The sequence below is a fragment of the Rissa tridactyla genome, chromosome 2 (assembly GCF_028500815.1).
Source record: "Rissa tridactyla isolate bRisTri1 chromosome 2, bRisTri1.patW.cur.20221130, whole genome shotgun sequence".
NCBI classification, from domain to species: Eukaryota; Metazoa; Chordata; class Aves; order Charadriiformes; family Laridae; genus Rissa; species Rissa tridactyla.
In genome coordinates, this window is record NC_071467.1 from 50,879,393 (window position 1) to 50,900,996 (window position 21,604).

The following is a 21,604-nucleotide window of genomic DNA, read 5'->3' on the forward strand; positions in this document are numbered from 1 at the left end:
CTCCATGCAAGATGTTTTCCCAATACCCCTAAATTTAGAACAGGTAACATTTATTTTATGCAACGTGAAATATCCTCTCCTAGTTTAACAATTTGTGTTTTCTTTGTGCAGTACTTTAAAGTAGATATACCTGTACTTCCTCCAGTTCCAGTAGTCCCAGATGGGTGGGCATTACTAGTAGGTGTTTGACATCAGTTAACAGAGAAAGCTGATTCTCCAACCAGAAAGCAAGAACAATAAAAACAAACTGTAGCCTACACAATGAACAAAAATATCAAAATGAAATGAACAGTGCTAAAAAAGCCAGAAGTTTTTACTTAACATTTTACTGTTCTTCATTCCTTTGAATAAAAATGTGACATTTTCATTAGTTTTTTCACCCTACAATTTGATTAAATTGTTAATAACTACTTGGCTAATAACTAATGGCAAGCTCAGAGCCATTCAGATTGTAATTTTACTTTACTAGCGGAGGTTTGGTCAAGAAAACTTTCTTCTCAGAAAGAAATAGGCTCTTAGCTCACAGAAGAGAACAAAGAAAAACTCAGTTCTGACCTTAATGCTGACACTGTGTTCATAAAGATCAGCAGATTAAGCAGGACCTGATTCTTCATCCACTTGAACTTAGTAAGAGCGTTTTCATTCTCTGTTTGGGGTAGAAAAACAGACATTTAGCGGCTCAGGGGTTTGGTTTTTTTATCTGTAATATGCAGATAATAATCTGTCTCTCAGTGTGCAGTGTAAGGATGCAGGGCTTGCTCTCACAGAGTTTGGCAGAATTTAGTCCCACAAAAAGTCTAGACAAGAGTCTAGCAAGACAGGAGGCCTGCTCCCCTGAGCTAGTTATGCCAGCGTTTGAAGGACCGGTCTCCAAGTTTTTAATCAGTGAGCACTAAGTGCTTTTTGAAAAGGTAAACGTTGAGCTGGATCATCTGTCTACAAATAACTCATAGCACTCAGCTTATTCCTAGCGGTTTAAATTTCTTTTTATATCCCATGGTAAAATTGTTTCCAAAATAAGCTCTATCACATGGGATTTTATTGCAATGATGGAGTGTAACCTTGTAATGTGTATAGCTATGTGATGCAACCCAGACTTTTTTGAACAAATTTTAATACCTTTTCCTGGTGCAGTTACAGACAAGGAGTAGCAAATTATGCATGTCCCATCAGTTGGTGAATAGCCCTGTTCCTGGATTCCTGAACTCTCTCCTGGTAGCCAGTTGCCCAGAAAATGCTGTTCTTTGATGGAGAGGGCATTTGCTGCATTTGAATCGTTCTTACTTGAGCTGAAAACATGACAGTTATTAAGAAATAGACCCTGCCAGTTGCCCTTTTTTTATTTTCCTCCAGCCTCACCGAAGCCAGACAATTCATGGCTTTAATAGAACATACAAGGCACATGTGGTAAGAAGAGTTCGCTTACAAGCAGCCAAAGTGAGTGCAACCAAGCAAAAAAGTGAACAGTTGGTGAAGTGAAATGCATCCCTTGCTTCAGACAAAAATACAGTGGAATGAAAGATGCAGTAGACTGGCTTTCCCTTAAGCAGATCTAATTTCAAAATCTGGCCCTGGAGAGATGAACTTTTGCTTTAATTGAGGAGGTGGATCCCAGCTCTTTGTCACTCCATCAATCAGCACCCTTTGCTGTAGCTTTAGCAATACGCTGCAGAAGGGTGTAGGATTTATTCCCTGCGTGTTGATTAAGGCTTCCTGCCTGGTGCTGCCGGGTGCCGGCGTGGCCTGGCCTCAACAGCACAGCGCGTATCCCATCCTCTTCCTTCTAACCTTGGCGAGTGTCCTTCAAGACAGACTCATAGCCTGGTCTCAGCCTTCCCCTTGGGAGGCTGCAGTTGTTGGTGACTCTAAAGTTTAGGATTGTTCCTTGCATCTTGGACACCTCGTTCCTCAGGCACGGGCAGAGCCTTGCCCAAAAGTCATTTTGAACTGGAAAAAAGCAAGGGGAGAGGCATTGCTCAGGTTGCGGCCTGATGTGTCAAATCTCCCAGTCTCTAGCTAACATGATTTCACTTAAAAGTAATATTAAGAGAAAACACAGAAAATACGTGCAGGCCTGCCTGTGCAAACAGGAGTGTGTGGCACAACAGGGAAATGTAGGATAACAGTGCCGAGAGGGTGAGGAAGGTGTTTCCTTCCTCCACCCTGCAGATGCCAAACACGTGGTGATCTGCCCTAGACACTGCAGGAGAAACACGGGAGTACTTTGCTCTTTCCATCCAATCCTCCATTCTGTCCCAACAGGATGGAACTGATAGGACTTTAAAAAGACCCTTTTTTCCATGACAGGTTCTTCTCACAGCTGTAAATTCCAGCTGCACTCTTTTTCCTGCGGCAAATTCCAGCTGTATGCTTTGCCTTTACTATGTCTCCTTCTTTATCGCTATATTCCCATGCTTTTCATGTCAGCTTCCAAAATTAACACCATGGTGGACAGTGTTTTTCATGGTGGGGAGTTGTGATAATGTTTGAGAAATTGAAAATGACAGAAGCACCATTACAGTCAGGGAGAAATTATGAACGTGGTGCTGGAGGCTTCAGGCTCTGTTTCATTTCAGCTTCCAGGCTTGGAAGAAGTGTTGTGTGTTCTTAGCAGGTGAGGAGACTTGTCATGCACTTACTCGCCGTGGTGGGCCCTGAGACCGAATGTGGAGCAGGAATGAGATTGTCTCCAGTGGCACGGAGAAGCTGATGAGTGTGTGGGTGTATGGCCGGTAGAATTAAAAAGATGCAGACAAACACAGTGCCATAAACTAGGAAACACGGGTGGCTGTATACTCTGCAAATTATAGTGTTCTACGGTGTATTTCGTCCTTTCCCGGTTCTCTGTGTGAGACGTAGCCGAGGGGTTAGCTGTCATCCATGGCGTTCCTTCCTTACTCCTCAGATCTCTGGCTTAAAAATGTGTGCTACAAAATTAACTTGGGGAAGAGTGGAAGCAATGTGAAGAGGGAGAAGTTGGTTTAGGGGCATGGTTTGCTTGGTAAAAAAAAAGAAATTATAAAGAAAACACATTGAATGTGGGAGCTGTGCATGCTCTAAACCTGAAAAAAATACAGGGACTGCAGGCCATTTCTTTCCTGTCTTGTATGTGGAGGGCAGAGTTTACTTCTTAGCAGATGCTTTTAGCATGGACCCAGCCTCGTGATTTACCAGGAGGACATCATCATCTTTGGACCTTTGCCTGTAGATTTATTCAGAGTAAAAGGCAGAAGGACCCTTCTGGACAATCTCGAGGGTGAATAAGAGAAAGAGTTACTTATAAACTGTTACAAATTGGTACTCAGTAATGGCTGTAGTGTTGATCAGACAATATAAGAGGGCCCCCAGTGGTTACCGACTTAACAGCTGCATGTAAGTCAGCCAGTGAACATTTGCTTGTAGCTGCTCTAGTTTTGTTTTTATTGAAGAGCAAGAAGCATAAACATGGGACACACAGTCTAGAGGCTGCTTAAAGGGTTTCACTTGTTTAAAGCGTATATTGAAATGTCAGGGCCTTCCATGAAATGAACGAGTTGTGCGCTGAGTTGGTAACACAAATTGGGCCAGGCCGTCCAAAGCAGCACCTCAAGTGGGGGTGCGGGTGGGGGGATCTCGCCTGCTGTACAGCTCACTGGGTAGCTCCACACCGTGGGTAGCCGGTGCAAAGACAAAGGATCCCTAAATGTGAGTATATGCTCAGCACGAAGACCGATTTTGTTTGATTTTATAGCTCGTTATCAAGTTAGCTCTTGAGGTGATGGGCTGCACCTCAATTAAAATCTACCTACCCCCACTGAAGCACTTAATATTTGTGTAAATATTAAACATTTATATGAATATTAAATGCATTTATTTAGAATTGATTCATGTTTACATTTTCCCACTATCTGAATAAAGATTACGAGTGGAAAGTAATTTACTTATGCAGAAATTCTCCATGCATCGAACTCATCTGTGTACCAGCAGTGCGTAAACCATCCTCATCCATGTTGCAAGGTCTTAACCATGTCCAAACTCATATCCTAACCACGTAAGGGCAACAGTAGGCAGCAGTTCTGTGCTGTACAGTGGGGACTTTGTTCTTGCCTTCCTTATGGAGTTGTTGGATCCATAATGTGAAGGACGTGCTGACTTGTTTTACGATGTACCACACCAGGGAATGCAGCGCATGGTTTTCTGTTAGATTTGGAAAAGTGCAGGCTTTATATTAAAGGTTCATTTCTTTTTCATCATTCAGCTAACTCATTTGCACTGTAATGTGCTTTCCTATTCCTCCTCCTGATAGTTGCTGCTTTTACACCTATTTTGCAAGCCATATTTTTAAGCTAATCCATACAGCAGTTGTCTAAAATTCCATAGCGTTGCTTATTTCTTACCTATAACTCTTAATAAAAAATAGGGCTGTGCCAACCTATTATATCCTTAATAGAATATTCTAATGGTTATTAAATCAATTGACTCTGAATCTCACTTTAATAAATGAGTCAGACAGTATTTTCCAATTACTGTCAGCCGCCACCTTTCCAAAGAGCAGATTATTTTGATTGAATTTTTTAAAGCTGTTCAGCACTTTTTTCCCCTTTTTTTTTCTTTTTTCCCTGAGTAAGAGCAAAGAGCAGTAGCTTTGTTCTGCAGGGAGGGAGAGCCTCTTGGACTGTGTCTGATGCTCCATTCCATTTCAGATTTATCCCAAAGGGAAACTGAAAATGTGACATTTCACCCACCCTTAATTTATTAATGATATCATACTTTGCACTTCCATAACACCCTATCAAATTGTTTGCTAAACATGAAGAGCTAGACAGGGGCCAGTGTGTAAACAGAGCCTTTTGCATCCTCTTTCCATTTCTGGCACCTTTGCAAGAGCTGCCACACCCTGGCTCTTCCATGCCAGTGGGAGATAAAAAATGCTGGCCGTGCTTTTAAATTCTCTATGGAGAACAGAGCAGGGACAAAGCCTTGTTCCCTCATCCTTCTGCAGCGCTGTGTGACCCAAGCAAGCAGGCAGTTGTGTGCCCAGACATGTTATCTTAAATCTTCTTGAAGGCAGTGATTCTGGGTCTTCTGTCTATGGTAGATAGTCCTGGACTCTTCTTCAGCTCCACTGTCCCGGTTGCATTAAGAGTCTTAAGGGATACTAATTAGGTCAGCCTATTAAAGTAGAAATTAAAAATTAACACCTCTTCTTTAGAGATGGGTAGTCTGAGAAACATAGGCCATACTGTCATGCCCAAGGTGATAAGAGTAAGTTAGTGTCAGAGTTTGGAACAGAACCCGGCCCTCCCAGCTCTTCTGACAATACTGTAACCTTATCTGTCTCCCTTAAATTTAAATCATGCTGGTCTCACGTTCTTGAATTCAAGGACTGGAACCTTGTCCTTTGTTCTGAGGATGTAGCGCAGAGCAGGTGATGTGCACAAAATGGGTGAAAAAGAGTATGAGGGGAGGGTCTGATAACTCCCTGAACAGTGGGACTTAGGAAGAAAGTTATTCTATTAGTTATACAAATGTAGTCATATTTTAAATGCGGTCTTTACAACTAGGAGACTAAAAACATTTTATTTTTAAGAGAAACCTTAGATTCTGCACAAATTGATGTCTCTTGCCTGGGGAAGTTTCCTATCTGCCCCAGGCGAGTGGGTGAGGGGATTTTTCAAACCCTGTTTATAAGCCTTTAGGAAAATCGGATTTGCAACATACAGTAATCAAAGTGGTTTTGATGTTTATGACCAGGAGATCACCTCAGATCTGAGTGATATGGGAAATACAATAGGGTCATTTAAGGGGGTTCAGTTCTTCTCGAACAAGTACAAATACTGTCTAACTAAAGTTTGCTTCAGCATCAGGAGTGCATGCCTTTCTTCCTACTTTATTCTCATTAGCTAAGGTAATGGAAAGAGAAAAAAGCCTTCTCTGTCTTCTCTAGCTCCATATAAAAATATTTCTTTTTAGGAAGTCTTTCTCCCTTGGAATGTTTGAAGAACTCCCCGTTCAGTGTTCCCATGCTCAAGAATGATTAGTGTGGTTCATTTACACTTTGCCAACAGTAACTCTGTGATTTGAGAATCGGCATCGATTATCTTCACCTTGACATGTGGAAGATCCTGAGATGGAGCTCCCTTTGTCCTAATTGCTTTGACTGTGTGTATCAGCACAAACAGTTTGATGAAGAAACTTCACTCTACAGGCTTTCTAGCCTGTAATTACCCTTTGTGGGGACTTGCATCATCTTCAGAACTACCTGTTTGGTAATGACCATGACAAGGATCTGAATGCAGGAGAAATTATCTGATCACCTGTGACAGTCTGTACATTCCTCATAATCGATTTGCAAGTTCAGGGAAGAAGAGGCATTTATGTATGGTTTGTTGAGCCGTCCTTCTCTTTTCAGTACGCTGTTCCGCAGCTTTGCCCACAGCTGTGGGTTGCTGCCTATTGGGAGAGGGCAGCATACGGCCTGCCTTGCAGGATGTGGCTGTCTCTCTTAGATGTATGGACTGCTGTGTGCCAGGTTCTTTTCCCTCATGCTGCCCTTGACGGTGCTTGCGTGGGCCATCCTTGTCTTCTCTCAACAGTAGCAGAAGCAGAACACACTGGAAGGGTTTGTCAGTGATGGTGTAAAACCCCAAATCCCAGGCAGCTCTTGAGAATCCACTAAAATTTTCCCTGCTAAGGAAATAGTTAGCATATATTTGATAAAAGGCTGCTAATTTATCTATGAAGAGTTATGAAAGGTGTCACCAACCTGATGAGAAGGTGTCACCTACCCCTAATCTGCCCCTGGGAGTCTACTGCACAGAATATGTTCAGCCAGCAGTGCCTGGCTGGATGGGACGCGTACCTCAGCAGCCTGTGCTCTGCTGCCTCGGTGGCAGTAGTCCATAGGCACAGGATCAACAGGACCACTGGCCTTTTTCAGCTGACTTCCAGAGCAGGCCTGCCATTTCACACCCATCTTCAGCGTGTGGAGCTAGGCAGGAGCATTGAACGTTGCTTTAATGAAGGACTGCTTTAATAGAGAACAAAGGGAAGTTCTGCAGTTTGCTGTGTGAGCGCACAGCCGACGCTCGGCCATGTTTGTCCGTGCCTGTGACACCAGTCTGTGGCACTAAGACAGACAGGAAGACAGGAGGGTTAAAAAAAATGGCCACGTGCCAATGCGTCCATTTTACAGAGCCAGAATGGAGATCTACATTCCTCTCGGAGTTGCTACGTGAAAAACACGGTTTTATCATGAATGACAATGGAGTTGCCATATATATGAAAATTACGGGAGCTAGCTGTTCAGAGGAGATAAGCTCCCCAGTTACGGACTGTTGTCAGGGCAGAAATTGTTGCAGTCAGTGTGTTTCTACCTGTTTACTCCAAAAGAGACACCCTGCCACCCAACCCCGATTTTGTGGAAATCTTTTAGCTTTGTTGGTTTTCCTCTGCCCCGTACCTTCTCATTAGAAAGCGCTCTGACACCTCGTAGAAAACCACACGACGGTAGTTTTCAGTAGTCCCCCCTGCAGCACAGCCACCACCACTTGGCTTGGCTTGTGCTTGCCCACAAATTCCCACCCTTTGCTAAAGATGTCGTGACTTACGCGAAGGCTAAATTTAGCTTTCGGACTAATGAGAAGCGAAAACTGAGGGCTACCACTGAGATTTTTTTTCAGTTCTGATTAAGTTACTAAGGATCATTTTGCGAAGGCGTGTGGCTACACGGGCGCGTGGCCCCACGCAGCTACACGGGCGCGGTGTCACGTTGGGCTTTGCGTCGGTGGGCAGGAGCGTTGTTGTATGCGGTACAAAAACACTGTCTCTGCTCTCATGGTCCACAGCAACTGCTGACCACAAAGGTCCCTCATCACGGTCACTAATCACTCGCTCCGCTCGGCAGGAGGTGGGCAGCCTGGCATTTAGGTGTTCGGGGTGGGCAGGGGGCTCTCCCTAAATCACTCCTTTTCGCCTGAGAAACGGCAGGGAGCCGTGCCAGTCGCTTGGTAGGGAGCCGTGCCAGTCGCCAAGTGTTTTATTCCCGCTTAATTTTTTAATAATCAGATACAGTATTTACCTGCGAGATCAATGCTACTCGTGTAGCACACCGGTGACATACAGAAGGACCTTTTCTAAGCGGCGCTGTGGGAATTGAGGCCTCTGCAGCAGGGCTGGAAGCCACTTCTTACCTAGCAACTGTTTCTAAGTAGGACAGCCGTTGACTGCCCTCATGGCGGAGTGGATGAATCCTGCAGCACCCTCAGGAAGGGAACCTGGTGCCAGGCACCAGCCGGCCTTCGGAGGACAATGGGAGGAAGCGGAGGAACAAGCAGCGGGGAGTGGGAAGGGTTTTAAAGCCGCAGGACCTTGACGGGAAAGCCGCGTCAGGAGGCGCACGGGGACATTTCTGAGCCGTTAGGAGAAACGCAAATAAAGGGGGGAAAAAAATCTAGGATTGTCAGAAAGGGAGCTGGGAAATCCTGCGGCTTGCAATAGGTTTCGCGTATGCCCCTGGGACTGGAAACGTGGAGCAAGGAGTGATGTGAGGGTATAAACTACCCTCCCCTCTCACGCTGGTTATGAGAAACTCCACATCAGCCCGAGTGCCAAAAAAATGCGTACGTTCGCAGTTCTTGCCCGTGGTGGACGGGATGGAGTGTGATCAGTGCTAAATTCCTCACGCGCTGTTTTGCAGATGTACTCGGTTGTGGTCGGGTGGCTCTGCTAAGAGATGATGTTTCAGGTCCTACTCATCATGTCCTACTGAAGTCTAATGCTCTGCATTCCTATTTGGTGCTAATTGTATGTGGAAAATCGGTGCTTTTAATGCCGGGTAAAGCTTTGTACATTCTGAAGCCTTGCAGGTAAGGGAAGACTTCAGCAGCCGTAGGTGCTGAGGGGCATCCAGTTTCCTGAGCTTAGGAAAACAAAAAGTCTCTTTCAGTTCATAGATCATGTTGGACTTGCTGTAAGGGCTGTGGTGAATTTCACTTTTCCTTTGATTTCTCCTGCAGATGAAGGACTGAACCATGAATGCAAACTCTGCAATCAGACATTCGACTCTCCTGCCAAACTTCAGTGCCACCTGATAGAGCACAGCTTTGAAGGCATGGGGGGCACCTTCAAATGTCCGGTGTGCTTTACAGGTAGGAGGCCATCACTGCTTGTCCCAGTCATGCCCTTAGCTTGCACTTGCAGAATTCCACTTACAACTGTGTCATGCTGGCTTTAGGTCAGTTTTAGGAGAGAACACTACATTTGTGCTCATTAGTAATATTGACTAGAAATCGTTTAGAAAGCAGAGCTATATCAGAAGTTTGAGTTTATTATAATTACAGAAGTGATAGTCTGTTACCTTCCACGGTATCACGTTCATCACCTTCATGTTCCAAACTTGCTGAGGTTAAAACTGCCCCTAAATTTGGGCTTTAAAGCTACGGAAGTTTCATCTAAAACAATATAACTGGGAGCAGAACTTGGCCCCACAGGCAAGGGCTGCTAGGCATAGCCTGTGCAGCAACATTCTCCTCTGGCAGGGTAAGAAAGCCCGCTTGCATGTGTTGGTTGGCGTGTGGTGAGAAGAAACACCCTTGTAATATGCTTTAGAAAGCAAACCATGCTGTCTTGCCACAAGTCAAGTTCTGCTCTCCCCTGACACAAGTCCAAGTGTGGAATAATCCTCCCCAAGTCAGTGGTGTTATTCAGTAGTAAAACCCAAGTGAGAAAATAACTTGACCCAGTAGGGCTAAGCACTGCAGTGTTTGGGCCATAATGAGGAACAGAAAAATGCTGTTGTTGGAAATGAAAACACATTAAAAGGATGCCTACAGAGTTGTTGTGAGTTTTTTTAAGGACTTCTTAATAGAACATTTCATAAAGTGATAACCTAAAACATAAGCGTTAATATGTAGCTTACATGCCCAATTTTGCTTTACAAGATGAAAATCAAAGATAATCACAAACATGACAAAACACACTTTGGGTATTCTCACATCAATGGCATGCTAATTCTGGAAGCCATTCAAGGTTTCTGTTCTCCATTAATGGGAGTGAAGGATTTTCATTGATAGGCAAATAGACCCTTTAATACCTTCATTTTACTTCTCTTTGTTTGGCAGCTCCCCTCCCAATAAAACCTAAGTGCATGCTACAGAGGAAAATTAAAGCTGATTTTTTCATCTCTCGGATACAGTGGCTGGTGATGATTATTACCTCACTGTGTTCAGGTTTCACACATTTCTGTGGGTTATAAAATTAAAAAAATACATAGTTCATCTTCACTGCACAGCTTGTCATAGTAATGTCTGAGCATGGATAGTACTCCCATAAACAGTTTGCCTGTTAGGCATCTGTGTTCAATAATTCTTTCAGTTAGGCGTTTTGGGGGTTTTTTTTTAGTTTTATTACTGATTATACTAATTTTTTTTCCCTTGTCTTTGTGTACAAATGATGACATGTTCTTTTTTTAGTGTAATGCTATGGGCCTTTGATTTCCAAGTTTGGGGGAGTTGTAAACACAGTGTAAAAACTTGCATATGTAAGGAGTACCCACTGACTGTTCTCCTTGTGAGCAAGATCCCTGATAAAATTAATCCTTTAATGTTTGAGCCAGTAGCCTTGTAAAATGTCTTAAAGAGTATGGAGATAAGTCGATTCCAATCTGTGTGAAACACTTTTTTCCTTTTTGCTGATGGGGTAAATAGACACCGAGCATTAATCATAAACAATGGTGTTTTATTAGCAACGTGCCATTAAATTATTTCAGCATGTCTTGCTAGAATATTAACAAGTAAAAATCACCAATATAAGTTTTATATGGAAAATGGAATCTGATCTTTTTTTTTTTTTCGGGGTAATGAGAAATGTGATTAAAATGTATGACTCAGAAGAACAATATTCTGATGGTTTTTGTTGCCTTGCAATTAGAATAATTTTAATGATTAGGAGTGGAGTCAAAGTCAAATGCCAGCATCTTTAATAAATCCTTTCCCTGCCTATACAGATTAATATTGTAGATGCAAACTTTTTTAGGTCACAGTGCACCAGGCATCCATCAGAAGTCAGTGCTGCCAACCCAAACACTGCCTCTGGCATATACAATTTAATTATTAATAGTATGTCTCCTAGGTAAACTGTTACACAGTCTTAGGGCCTTGTTTTGTAGTCATTAAAATTGAACATGTTTATATTATTGAAACCCTTGCATTCACTGTGTAGGCAGAGTTGATCTTAAAGTATCCAAAGAGAATTTACCTGCAGTTCTGTTTCACATTTATAGACATTGCCCCAGTGTAGCTGTGGGATATAATTTTTAGCATTAACACATTTAAATACAGAGCTGTTTGTTAGCGTTAACTTCAGGCACACAGAGTAAACAGGACTTTGGCATCTATGCATTTCAAACCTGTGGGTTTCTAGGAAATAAGTTTTGTGCGTGTTCAATCAGAGTGCAGTAAGCATGAAGAAATAATTTTGAAGAGAAAATGGCATTTTTAAATTCTTTAAATCTGAAATCTTCATTGGTTGTCCTGTTAGGGTCTTTTTTTTCTTTGGTTTTTCTTTGTTTTGTTTTGTTTTGTTTTGTTTTGTTTTGTTTTAAACCAGGCATCTGTTTCCATTCATTCATTTTAGAAGAAGGATCACACTTTGTAGATAAATAAGCGTTCGTTGGTACCCATTATAGCAAAAGCGTAATGCAAAATCAGAGTGCGCCAGCCTAATTTTACCTCTTGGAATTGCTGAGTGTTAATGGGAAGTTGTTTATAAAAACCTCTTCACTTGCAATATGAAATAATGAAAAGCTTGTTGTTTGTCTGATATTTCAGTGTTTGTCCAAGCAAACAAGTTGCAGCAGCATATTTTCTCAGCCCATGGACAAGAGGACAAGATCTATGACTGCACACAGTGTCCACAGAAGTTCTTCTTCCAAACAGAGCTGCAGGTACCACACTTGTTACCTGGGGGTTATAATAACATTGTGTGTTTGATAGCTGAGCTCAGAGCTTTACTTGCCATGACCTCCTCTGATAGTTGCTCATCATCAGGATGCGAATGAGGGAAGGACAAGAGAAATCGCAGGTGATTCCACCCATGCTGCTTCAAAAAGGTGCTGGCAGAAAGCCACCTGGTACAGTCCTGAATTTCGGGAGCCACCTTTGGGTTCTCGCTCTGTAGGTTGTTGCAGCTCAACATATTCTTGAGGAGAGAGAAATGGGCATCCTATTCTTCTGTTTGATATCCATAAAATATTTACTCAAGCAGTGAAGTGGAGAATAAGTGTATTCTTTTGTCTCTAAATGTGAAAAGCTAAGCACTGAAGTAGGAGTGTAAGGATGGGAGGAGGGTGGAAGTAGACAGAATTTATCTTAGTTTACCTGCTGGCCATTTCCCATAAATACTAACTTGGTGGGGAAAAAAAAAATTATAGGGTCAAATGAATGGTACAGTGTCTTCTTGTGTGCTCTTGTCAGACTTGTACCATTTACTAATGGTACAAAAGGACAGAGAAGAAGAAATAAATGTTGAACAAGATCTGAAAACATTATGGATGAATGGATTATATACTATATAATAACATTCTGCAGTGCTTGTCTTGCAGTGAGAAGTAGTGGTGTGTTATTCCTGATGTGGTGTTACACTTTGAGACAGCAGCAGAAGATTGTTTCTAAATTATTTTAGTTTATATTGAGGTATTAAGATAGGTTGACAAAGGAAAAAAATTCAGAGTCTCTGATGGTCTATAGGCATGGAGCAAGGAGAGGTATTTGTACAAGTCAGGCCTTTCCTACACTGTCAGCCATTGTTTGGAATGAAGAGATTTTTCAGTACTTGAGATTTTTCAGTATTTTTTTATAGCATGGGCCCCCATTTCCTCTGACTGAGGTGTCCACAAGTCATTTTGCTTTAGACCAGAGCTGGATTTAACCTCACCAACAGAGGCAAAAGGCTAGTGAGGCATGTGCGCACGTGTGCCCATTTAGTATTTCACTTACTGGAGGTTTTACACGCTGACAACCTGATATTAATGTTTGGCATGACAATATGAAATATTTCTTTGGCGAAAAAAGAAACCAGAGCATTTAAACCATGCATGAATTCATTGCGTGTCTGAGATTGGTATTTCTATCGATTCCACTGCATTTTCTCTTTCCTAATTTCTTCCTGCATGAAAACAATAGGAATAAAGCATTTCTCATAGCCTTCCCTACCTTTTTCTCAGTGGACCCCTAGGTCATGGGAACTCCTGTAGTACCTGCAGTAACGTACCTGCAACGCACCAGGGTGCCCGTGCTGTATCTCTCTCCTGTTTTTAATAGACCCAGATCTGTTTCATTTACTGCCCATATCAGGTATTGCATGCAAGCTCTGACCCAAAGTGGAAGAGGAGGATAAGGAAAAGAAAATAAAAAGTTTGACATTTAGGGAAAAAGACACTCATACATAGTGATGGACAGAAAGAGGCAAGATTGAATTTTGAAATCAGAAAATTATCTGGGTTGTGTAGAAAGTTATTGGACTTGTGGGAAAAATAAAGGAGAAACTGCGTGGAATGAGGAAAGGTCAGAAACTGATTTTGCTGTATGTGTTTCTTTCACAGCATGTTTTTTAGTGGAATCATTTTCTTTGCTTTTTTTGGTCAAAATACTTGTTGGGGTTTTTTGCGAAGTGTTTCCAATAAGGTGAAATTGCTTTTTGAGGAAAAATTGTTTAAAATATTTTTGGCTTACTGATTTTCACAAATTCTGTTGTCGTCACTGATTAATCAAAATGAGGAAGTAGGGAGAAGTAGGGACATGAGCAGTTTCTGGAAAGAGAAAAGAAACGTTGTTAGGGAAGAAAGACCAATAGGAGGAAAAAAAAAAAAGAAAAGAAAAAACCAAAACAAAGCCCAAACTCAACAAGAGAGAAGGAGCAGGTATGCAAAATACAACTATGAAAAGAAAGTAACAGGAACAAGAGGATAGAAATTAGTTTTAACAGCAGAATTCAGATTGGGTTTTAAAAAGGCAGAATAGGTTACTGGATTCTGAAGATGCAAAATATATAGACATCCAGGTGTAGTTGTGACATGTACAGTCACCTCCTTACTAGTCTGTCTCCCCTAAAATATGCTGTTGTTTCAAAATACATGGAATGCCAAGCAGCTGATTTCAGCTTTTTTATTATAATAAAACCATATGTTTTTCCATTCAAAATTCATTCGTGCCCAAGACTGAGGGCAAGATTTTGCTCTCTCCATCTAAGCCTAGTTCATTAAAACTTGAACATAACTGAGGCATGTGGTTTTCTAGTGAAGGGCACAAAAGGATGTTGCTACAGAGAAATAAATTATGCTCTACGTTGGGTAGGTGACAATCAGTGTGTTGGTTGTTCCGTGCTGCAGAAGTCTCTTAACAGACCACATCTCAACACCCTTAGAGGCAGCCTCTCCCTGGCTTATCTACACTTGCAAAAAGGAAAAGGTATTCATTTTCTTAGTCACTTAATTCGTTATGTTTATTATTTTAATTAACTTGGGAAGGCCCACCCCGTTTGAGAATGCGTTGTGTTTAAAAAAATGCAATACCATCATGCCATTTGCATTTATTTGTTGGGATCACTGCCTTTCTGCTCTCACCTCCAGTTATCTACCCAGGCTGGTGAAAGGGCAGCAAAGCACTTAGGCAGAGCAGTAGATACAGACCCTTGGAGTCTGCTTTTACTGAAAATACATTGATCTCAAGACCATTCTCATTTAAAACCTATTCTACGAGGCATCGCTTTGTTCAGGCTCTCTACCAGCTGAAGCACTGGAATCTTCGGCAACTAGCCTCCAGGTTATGTTTCTCTATCCTTTCACATTACCGTGGTTTGTGTTAGGGCTTGCAGCATAACAGTGTATTTATTCTCTCTATCAGGAATGGTTCCTTGGTTTTAATTTAAACATGCATCTAAAGTGCATCTCCCATGCACAAGAGATGCTAATCATCTCAGATTAGAAGCCACAGACAGCACTGTAGGGCTGTAGGGCAGAGTAAGAACATGAACAAGGTAGAGCAGAGCAGAACACAATAGCATAGAAGCCTTAGCCACACATATAGTACAGCTGATAATTAAAGGGAATGAATTCAGGGATACACAAAATAAATGGATTATAATGATGCTTAACTTGGTGTTTGGCCCAGCGCGATTCTTTGCTTAGCATTTTCTGACTCCTGTGTCAGGAAGAATAGGCTATAGGAACATAAGAATCTCTACATACTACATTCATGTCACTTTGGCGAAGTTACCGCCCCTCCTTACCAGTCTTCTCAATGCAAAAAACAAGTAGGACTCTCTTTAGAGGTTTTCATGATTTCACTGCAGAGCCCCGTTAGGAATGCAGGACAATCCCGTAGGACCACGTTCAGGTCAGCACAGAGTAAATGAGCAGTCCTGAAAATCAAACCTGCAATGTATTACTCAACCTTTAAGTTGAAATAATGAGATTTTACAGAAATTTGCACTTTGTTTTAGGATCATCTCCATAGCTCACCCTTCTCCCCCCTTTGACGCTTACTTTAAATGGCTTTGTGCTCCATAGCTATTGAAACAGCTTTAAATTTTTGGAGATACTACCTCTACAGAAAGGAAGCAAATGGAATCCTTCTGTAACAGTTACAAGTGTATGTTTTAAGAGTGTTCCGAGTTGTGAATTTTCATGCTTACATGTTCAAAAGGCTATATGGTGTATTTGCACTTCTGAAAGGGAGCTGAAAAAGTATGTCCCTAAAAATGTTCATTCTTAAGAATGGGAAGCTTTGAATAAGACATGATTAATATAATAAGGGCTTTTCAGAAATAGGCTTGTAACGATCTTTAAAATCAGAAATATATCCCATGTAGGTAAAGGATAAGGAAGCTGCATGGTAGGTGTATTTATAGGGTGCCTAGATGTCTCCCAAAAGTTGAAACTCTTCTAACTGAACACCTGAGTATGAACCATACAGTTCTCTGTGCAGGGTGGTCTTCTCCATCCATCGTCCATAATACTGAACTTTTAATTAATAAGGAAGTAAAGGAACGTATCGCTAATTTAACTTAATAATGTATTTTCATTAAATTATGATAAAGCAATTTGTGCCTATTAGAATTGCCCTTTCTTGTCCTCATGCTGTTTCCAGTGCCTGTTTCTTTTGCCTTAGTCTTTGGACTTAGGCTTAAATGTTTGAACGGGTGTTTGTGCTTCCCTTGTCCCTGATGAGGAGTAGCCATTCCTTTTGTATTTCCAGTCTTAGTGTTACTTCCGTAGTCAACACAATATATCATGGTGTTAGCGGGAAGGAATGAGACATTCTTGCGGGGTTTTACCCAGAGTGAATGGATTTATTTTAGATTCTTTTTTTTTAGATGTTGTTGGGTCAGAGAGGTACCAATGTCCAGTAGAATTGCTGAATAATTGTACAGGTTTTGTCAGTGTTTTATCAGTGATGATAGTTAGTTCTGAATACGATACTAGCCAAGATTACATGACCTCTCAGGACCATTTTGCCCAGTACAAAAATTATATCTCTTTTTGGTCAATTAGAGCATTTACTTAACATTTTGTGACTAATAATTAGTTGCCCCTGAGGTAGTTAAGTGTCCCCACTTTACAGACATAAAAACTAGGGCAAGAAATAATTGGATCAGCAGTTGCTTCCCATCCTGTTCAAAAGGGACCTGGCCTCAGTGATTCACGCCCTTGCTGCTTCCCGTCTGGACTCCATCAGTGCAGAATACTTGGGCATAAAGCCATCATCATTCCAGCTAATACAAAGAGCTGCAGCACTGTTCCTCAGCAGCAAAGGAGACCAGAAGCATATTCAGCCTGCTCTCTTGACGTGTGCACTGCCTTCCTACACGTCCAGTTGTGCTCTAAGACTCAATCCTTAATATTCTTGGTGGACTGGGTCCAAAACATCTCAGGTATCACCTGAGAAGTTCTTCCCATTCGGTAACAACATGGGAGTTGACAGCCCTGCTTTGTGAGTGTTTTTATCAAAGAGCTGAAGTTTGTTTGCACAGGAGCTAGAAGTTTCTCACAGGCTGGCCTGGGAGCATGGAACAGACTTCCACAGCAGTTAAGTATTACCATAAATGTCCTCGACTTCTGCTTTTAAGAGTAGGGTGCACCTAGAGGTGCCAGAGGCATCTCGTATTCTTGTATTCTTTCATATAAACATGAACCTGCATGTAGATTTCCAAATCTTCCCCAAAACCCCAACCCACAACAACAGTGCTCTTCCAAAACGAAATACACAGTTCCTTCCCCAGGGAAAGGATGAAAGAAAGAATGAAGCACTCATAGCAGATGTTACTCATGTCACTTAAAACAGCAGGAGAACATTCTCAGCTCCCAGTGCAAGCAGCTGAAGCAGAGCAGGGCAGAGGCAGCATAGAAAGGTCTCCAGAAGTTTTATGTAGCTTTATGCTACATATGTCCCTCTCTGGATGTCCAGTTTTAACATTTTCGTGTTCTGATTTTAGCACTGTTGAAGATAATCTCCCAGTTTCTTCCTCATTTCTTTAAGGGTTAAACTTTTCAAAGATCTCTGCATTATAAAATGCTCCCAAAGACCTCAACATTTTAAAACAGCCTTTAATGGCCTCAACATTTTTAAATGGCCCTTGACATGAGCCGTAGCAGAACTAAGCAAGCTCTAGGCTATTTCAAGAACTAAAAGATTTGACTGAGAGCTTTAGCGGATACAGTAGCAGAGCTGGGATTCAAACACTATATTCTCTCATTTGGGGGTCAGCTAGAGAAAACTGCTAATTAACCTGGGCTGGGGTTGTCTCCTTGTGGCAGAGGCCTTCTGGGGCCAGCTGGGAAAGAGATTGGTGTGGGAACAGCATCAGCCATAGCAGCAGTGGCCCCACTACCTCCGTATAGGATTGTTTTGCCAAGGCCCCCACAGTAGTTGAGTCTGTGTATCACGTGGGTCCCAACGGCGAGCCTTCCATGACAGCAGGGGAGACCAGGAATAATTTATACTCTTTACACAAAAACAGGGACAAAACTTTCAAACCTGCAGGTGAAGTTAGATTTTCAAGGATGTTTTCTTCACAAAGAAAAGGCCTCAAAACATTTTTTTAAGTGAAATAGGAGATTAGTTCTGGCGTTTCTAGGTCCCCAAACTCTTGGGGTGAGGAGTGGAACATAGATGCTGGCTTTCTAGGCCCCAAAGGCCAGGAGCCAGCAGGGAATAACTTTGTCAGCTCTTCTTAAAAAGAAGCCTACCTGAAATCCAATTAACAATCAAAGCTTTAGGCCAACATTTTCAAACTCAATGGCCTATTTCTGAGAGGGTGCTGAGCACCTCCAGCTGCAGTTAAGGCCAGTGCAAGATGCTGGTGCTGAGTACATCAGGAAATCAGGTCATAAATGCCTGAAGATAGGAACCTCGATAAAAGCATAGGTGCTGAGCAGCCATAGCTTCGTTTAAGGTCTCAGCAAAACACCTTTGATGCTTAAATACAGGCGCCACATTCAGTAACATTGGCCTTAGCCCTTAGCAGGCAATCAGGTTGCTTTTGTCAGAGCAAATGCCTAGGATTCAGTTGCAAGGTCTGGTACTAACTTGCTCCACTTAAACATGCATCTTCTCCATCTCCTGAGTGAGGATGATGATAATAATATGCGTGCCAGAGATACTAGGATTGTAATTAATGCTTATGTTTTGAGGGAACTAGATAGAGCTGCATGCATTGCAAGTATTATTAGTTAGAGTGCTTTCCTTTTCCTAAACCCTTACTGTGCTTTCTGTTTCAGATAGATATATGGATATTAGTGTGCACCAGTAGGTGCACTGAGTATTTTTCCATGTCTTCCAAGATTTAAGAAATGCAGGCTTGTGTTCCTGAGATTTGAGACTTCTTTCCCTAGAAGGGAGAATTATTTTCTTTGCAAATTTTCTCAAAAAGGCAATCAAGAGAAGCATGGTGGAGGCACTCATGCATTAGCTCTTTAAGGACATCCCTTCAAAGTGTTTCCCCTGCAAGTCTTTTGCTTCAATGTCAAACAAAGTTTAAATACCAAAAAAAAAAAAAAACCAACTTTGAATTCCCTTCCAGTGTCTCTTCCCTCCTGGGAATTAAGGGGTGTTACGGCCATATCAGGTTTTCATGCGGTAATTCTTTTCTAAATAAGAAATTTCCAGGTTTGGAGCTTGTGAGTTCACTGTCCTTTGATTGGCTTATTCAAATGTAAACACTCCTTGTGGGTACTTCGTTTGTTCATGAATATTTATAGCACATTGCAAAGCCCACCAAGCCCAAAGTGGCAGAGTTTTTCAGGGACCATTTTGATTTCACTAGATAGTGCTCGACAAAGATGGGCTTAGTATTAATGGTTCTTACTTGTCTCCACGTACTCCATATATTCTAACTCTACATGCAACAGTCAGCCTGTGAAACTTTCCACACTTTTTCCTGTAAATAAGCAGGAAACAGTGTGTTCATAACATCCCTTATATATTTCCTGAGAGAATGTTCCTTAAATTTCTGGACCAATTGTATCACAATTATGGGTTTGTTTTTTCAGATACTTGAGTGATATTATTGATGAAATTAAGAATTAATTGACAAAGATAGCGTAGCAGTTAAGTGATGAATAGTGCCTTTAAATAAACCATTTTAATCTTGAAAAGGAATTCATATTTAAGGAACAGTAAAACGGCAAAGAATTGGAAGCTAAATATACTGTCCAAAATAAGTACCAAGCTACACCCACAAAGTACCCATACAAAAATAAGCAAAAATATATATTCCTTCTCTTTCAAGGGGGATAGAGTCATACCCACATGTGTATGTGCTTGAATATATGTCCCTAGTTTGCCTACTCCTTCCTGTTTATGGTCTTGTATGCCTGGATTCTTTTTGTAAAATATAGGTATCTATTTAAAAAAAAAAATATCAGTAGCAGCAAAAAAGATTAACCCATACTTTGGATCTGTTCTCCTTATTGCCTTGTATGGTCAACATTAAATAGATTCTGCAGAATCAGGTAATAAAGTACAGTTCGTAATCTTTGTGACTGCAAAGACTGTGTCACGTAAATATATTAAATGAATTTGTTGTCTCTGGTCTGAAAGCACATGAAACCATGGCAATCAGAATATAAGCTCCACTGTTCCTTTGTCTTTTTTAAGTGTTGACTCTGAAGCATATCACTGACATTACATGTCAACATTAACATCATGATTTCTGATTGTTTTAGCAAATTGAACAGCGAAATGTGCGAGATTTCAGCCTAAAAAAGCAAATCAGAAGTTGCTGCAGAAAGAAAAAATGCACAGAAATGCAGAAGAAGAAGGAAACGAAAGGCAAAGGAGTAGAAGAGAAGTAGAGAAGAGATTATGGGGCAAAGAAAGAAACACGATAGAAATAATAGTGCTTGGGAAGGCAAACATTTTTCTGCTGAGTGATGCTGATAATAATGATAAGGCACTTGTAAAAATAAATCATGATAATAATAAAGGGGAAGTTCAGTTATTACATAAAGGCCAATTTCTACCCTCAGTCCTTGTAGAAACCTCTGTGAACATCAGGGAGTCCTGTTGTAGACTGAGGGCAGGGAAAGCAGTAAATGTATTCCCTGACCCACAAATAATCATTAGAAATGGAATTCTGCCCTTTGCAGAAAATGAGGTTTTATCATCTGTGCCCTGAACGTTTCAGCCTACACCTTGCCATTAGTCAGATCAGTTGGCTCATACACCTGGAGTAAGCAGAAGAAATAAGCACTCTGTTTGCATTTGAATAATTTCCTTGGTAGATCAGTTCAGTTCTCTTAATTGTCTATCCATTAATTTCTTGCTAATGTAGTTGATATCGATGACTGATTTTCTGTGCTAAACAGGAAGCACCACTTCTTCATTCTAGGACGCATTCCTTCCTACAACTGCCCTGCTGTTAGCTACCAGTAGCTGCCGTTATATTATCTTTCATCTGGCCCAGAGCTGACAACAGATGGCCATCTCCGGGACTGCCATCAGTGTGACTTTATGAAGCATCCAGCTATGGTGTACTGAGGAGCTTCATGGCCAGTTCTGCAAATCTGCCTCCCTTCCCCCCACCCCGCTGCTGGCCCCCCTCACTCCATCTCCATGATTAAGCTCCTCATTCCTGGCTCCACTCTCCACTGGTCCTGCAGTTTCCCAACGAGTAATGGCACAACGTTACCACTGAAAGTTTGCCACTCGAGGTCTGCCCCCTCTTCCCTCCACAGCACTGGCAGAAGGTTGTCATGGCCCCCCATGTTCCCCAGCATCCTCACCCCTCTGTGGTTTGGGTGTACCAAAGCATAGGTAGAGGGGCTCTGTAGCAGCAAACCTGCCACCTCTTAAGATCTGTAGTCTGAACACTACCTTCTTCCATCACAGAGCTCAGCTAGGTAGCCCTGCATCTCCTCAGACTCCAGGGATTTGGAGGGGGTGGGGGGCGTTTGTTCTTTGGTTTTTTAATGTTCCACAAGACATGCTGCCGAACCAAGATTAAGTGTGAAGGAAGCTAAAATATCGATAAGAGACCCAAAGTGGGGAAAAGTATAAAATTCACAAGCATCCCGATTCCATTGACATGTTAGATCGTTTGGAAAAACTGTTTCAGCTGGGTGGCTGCT

The 21,604-nt window shown here is 41.8% G+C and overlaps 1 protein-coding gene across 12 annotated transcripts in view; it reads left to right on the forward strand.

The window, feature by feature from the left end:
* The window catches only part of ZNF521 (zinc finger protein 521), a 233,584-nt gene that overhangs the window by 193,729 nt on the left and 18,251 nt on the right, over window positions 1-21,604 (forward strand). For all 12 annotated transcript variants that reach the window (XM_054189964.1, XM_054189963.1, XM_054189973.1 and 9 more), the window contains 2 exons: window positions 8,997-9,128; window positions 11,808-11,923. In XM_054189964.1, the coding sequence (XP_054045939.1) occupies window positions 8,997-9,128; window positions 11,808-11,923 (248 nt within the window). The remainder of the gene's footprint in view (window positions 1-8,996; window positions 9,129-11,807; window positions 11,924-21,604) is intronic.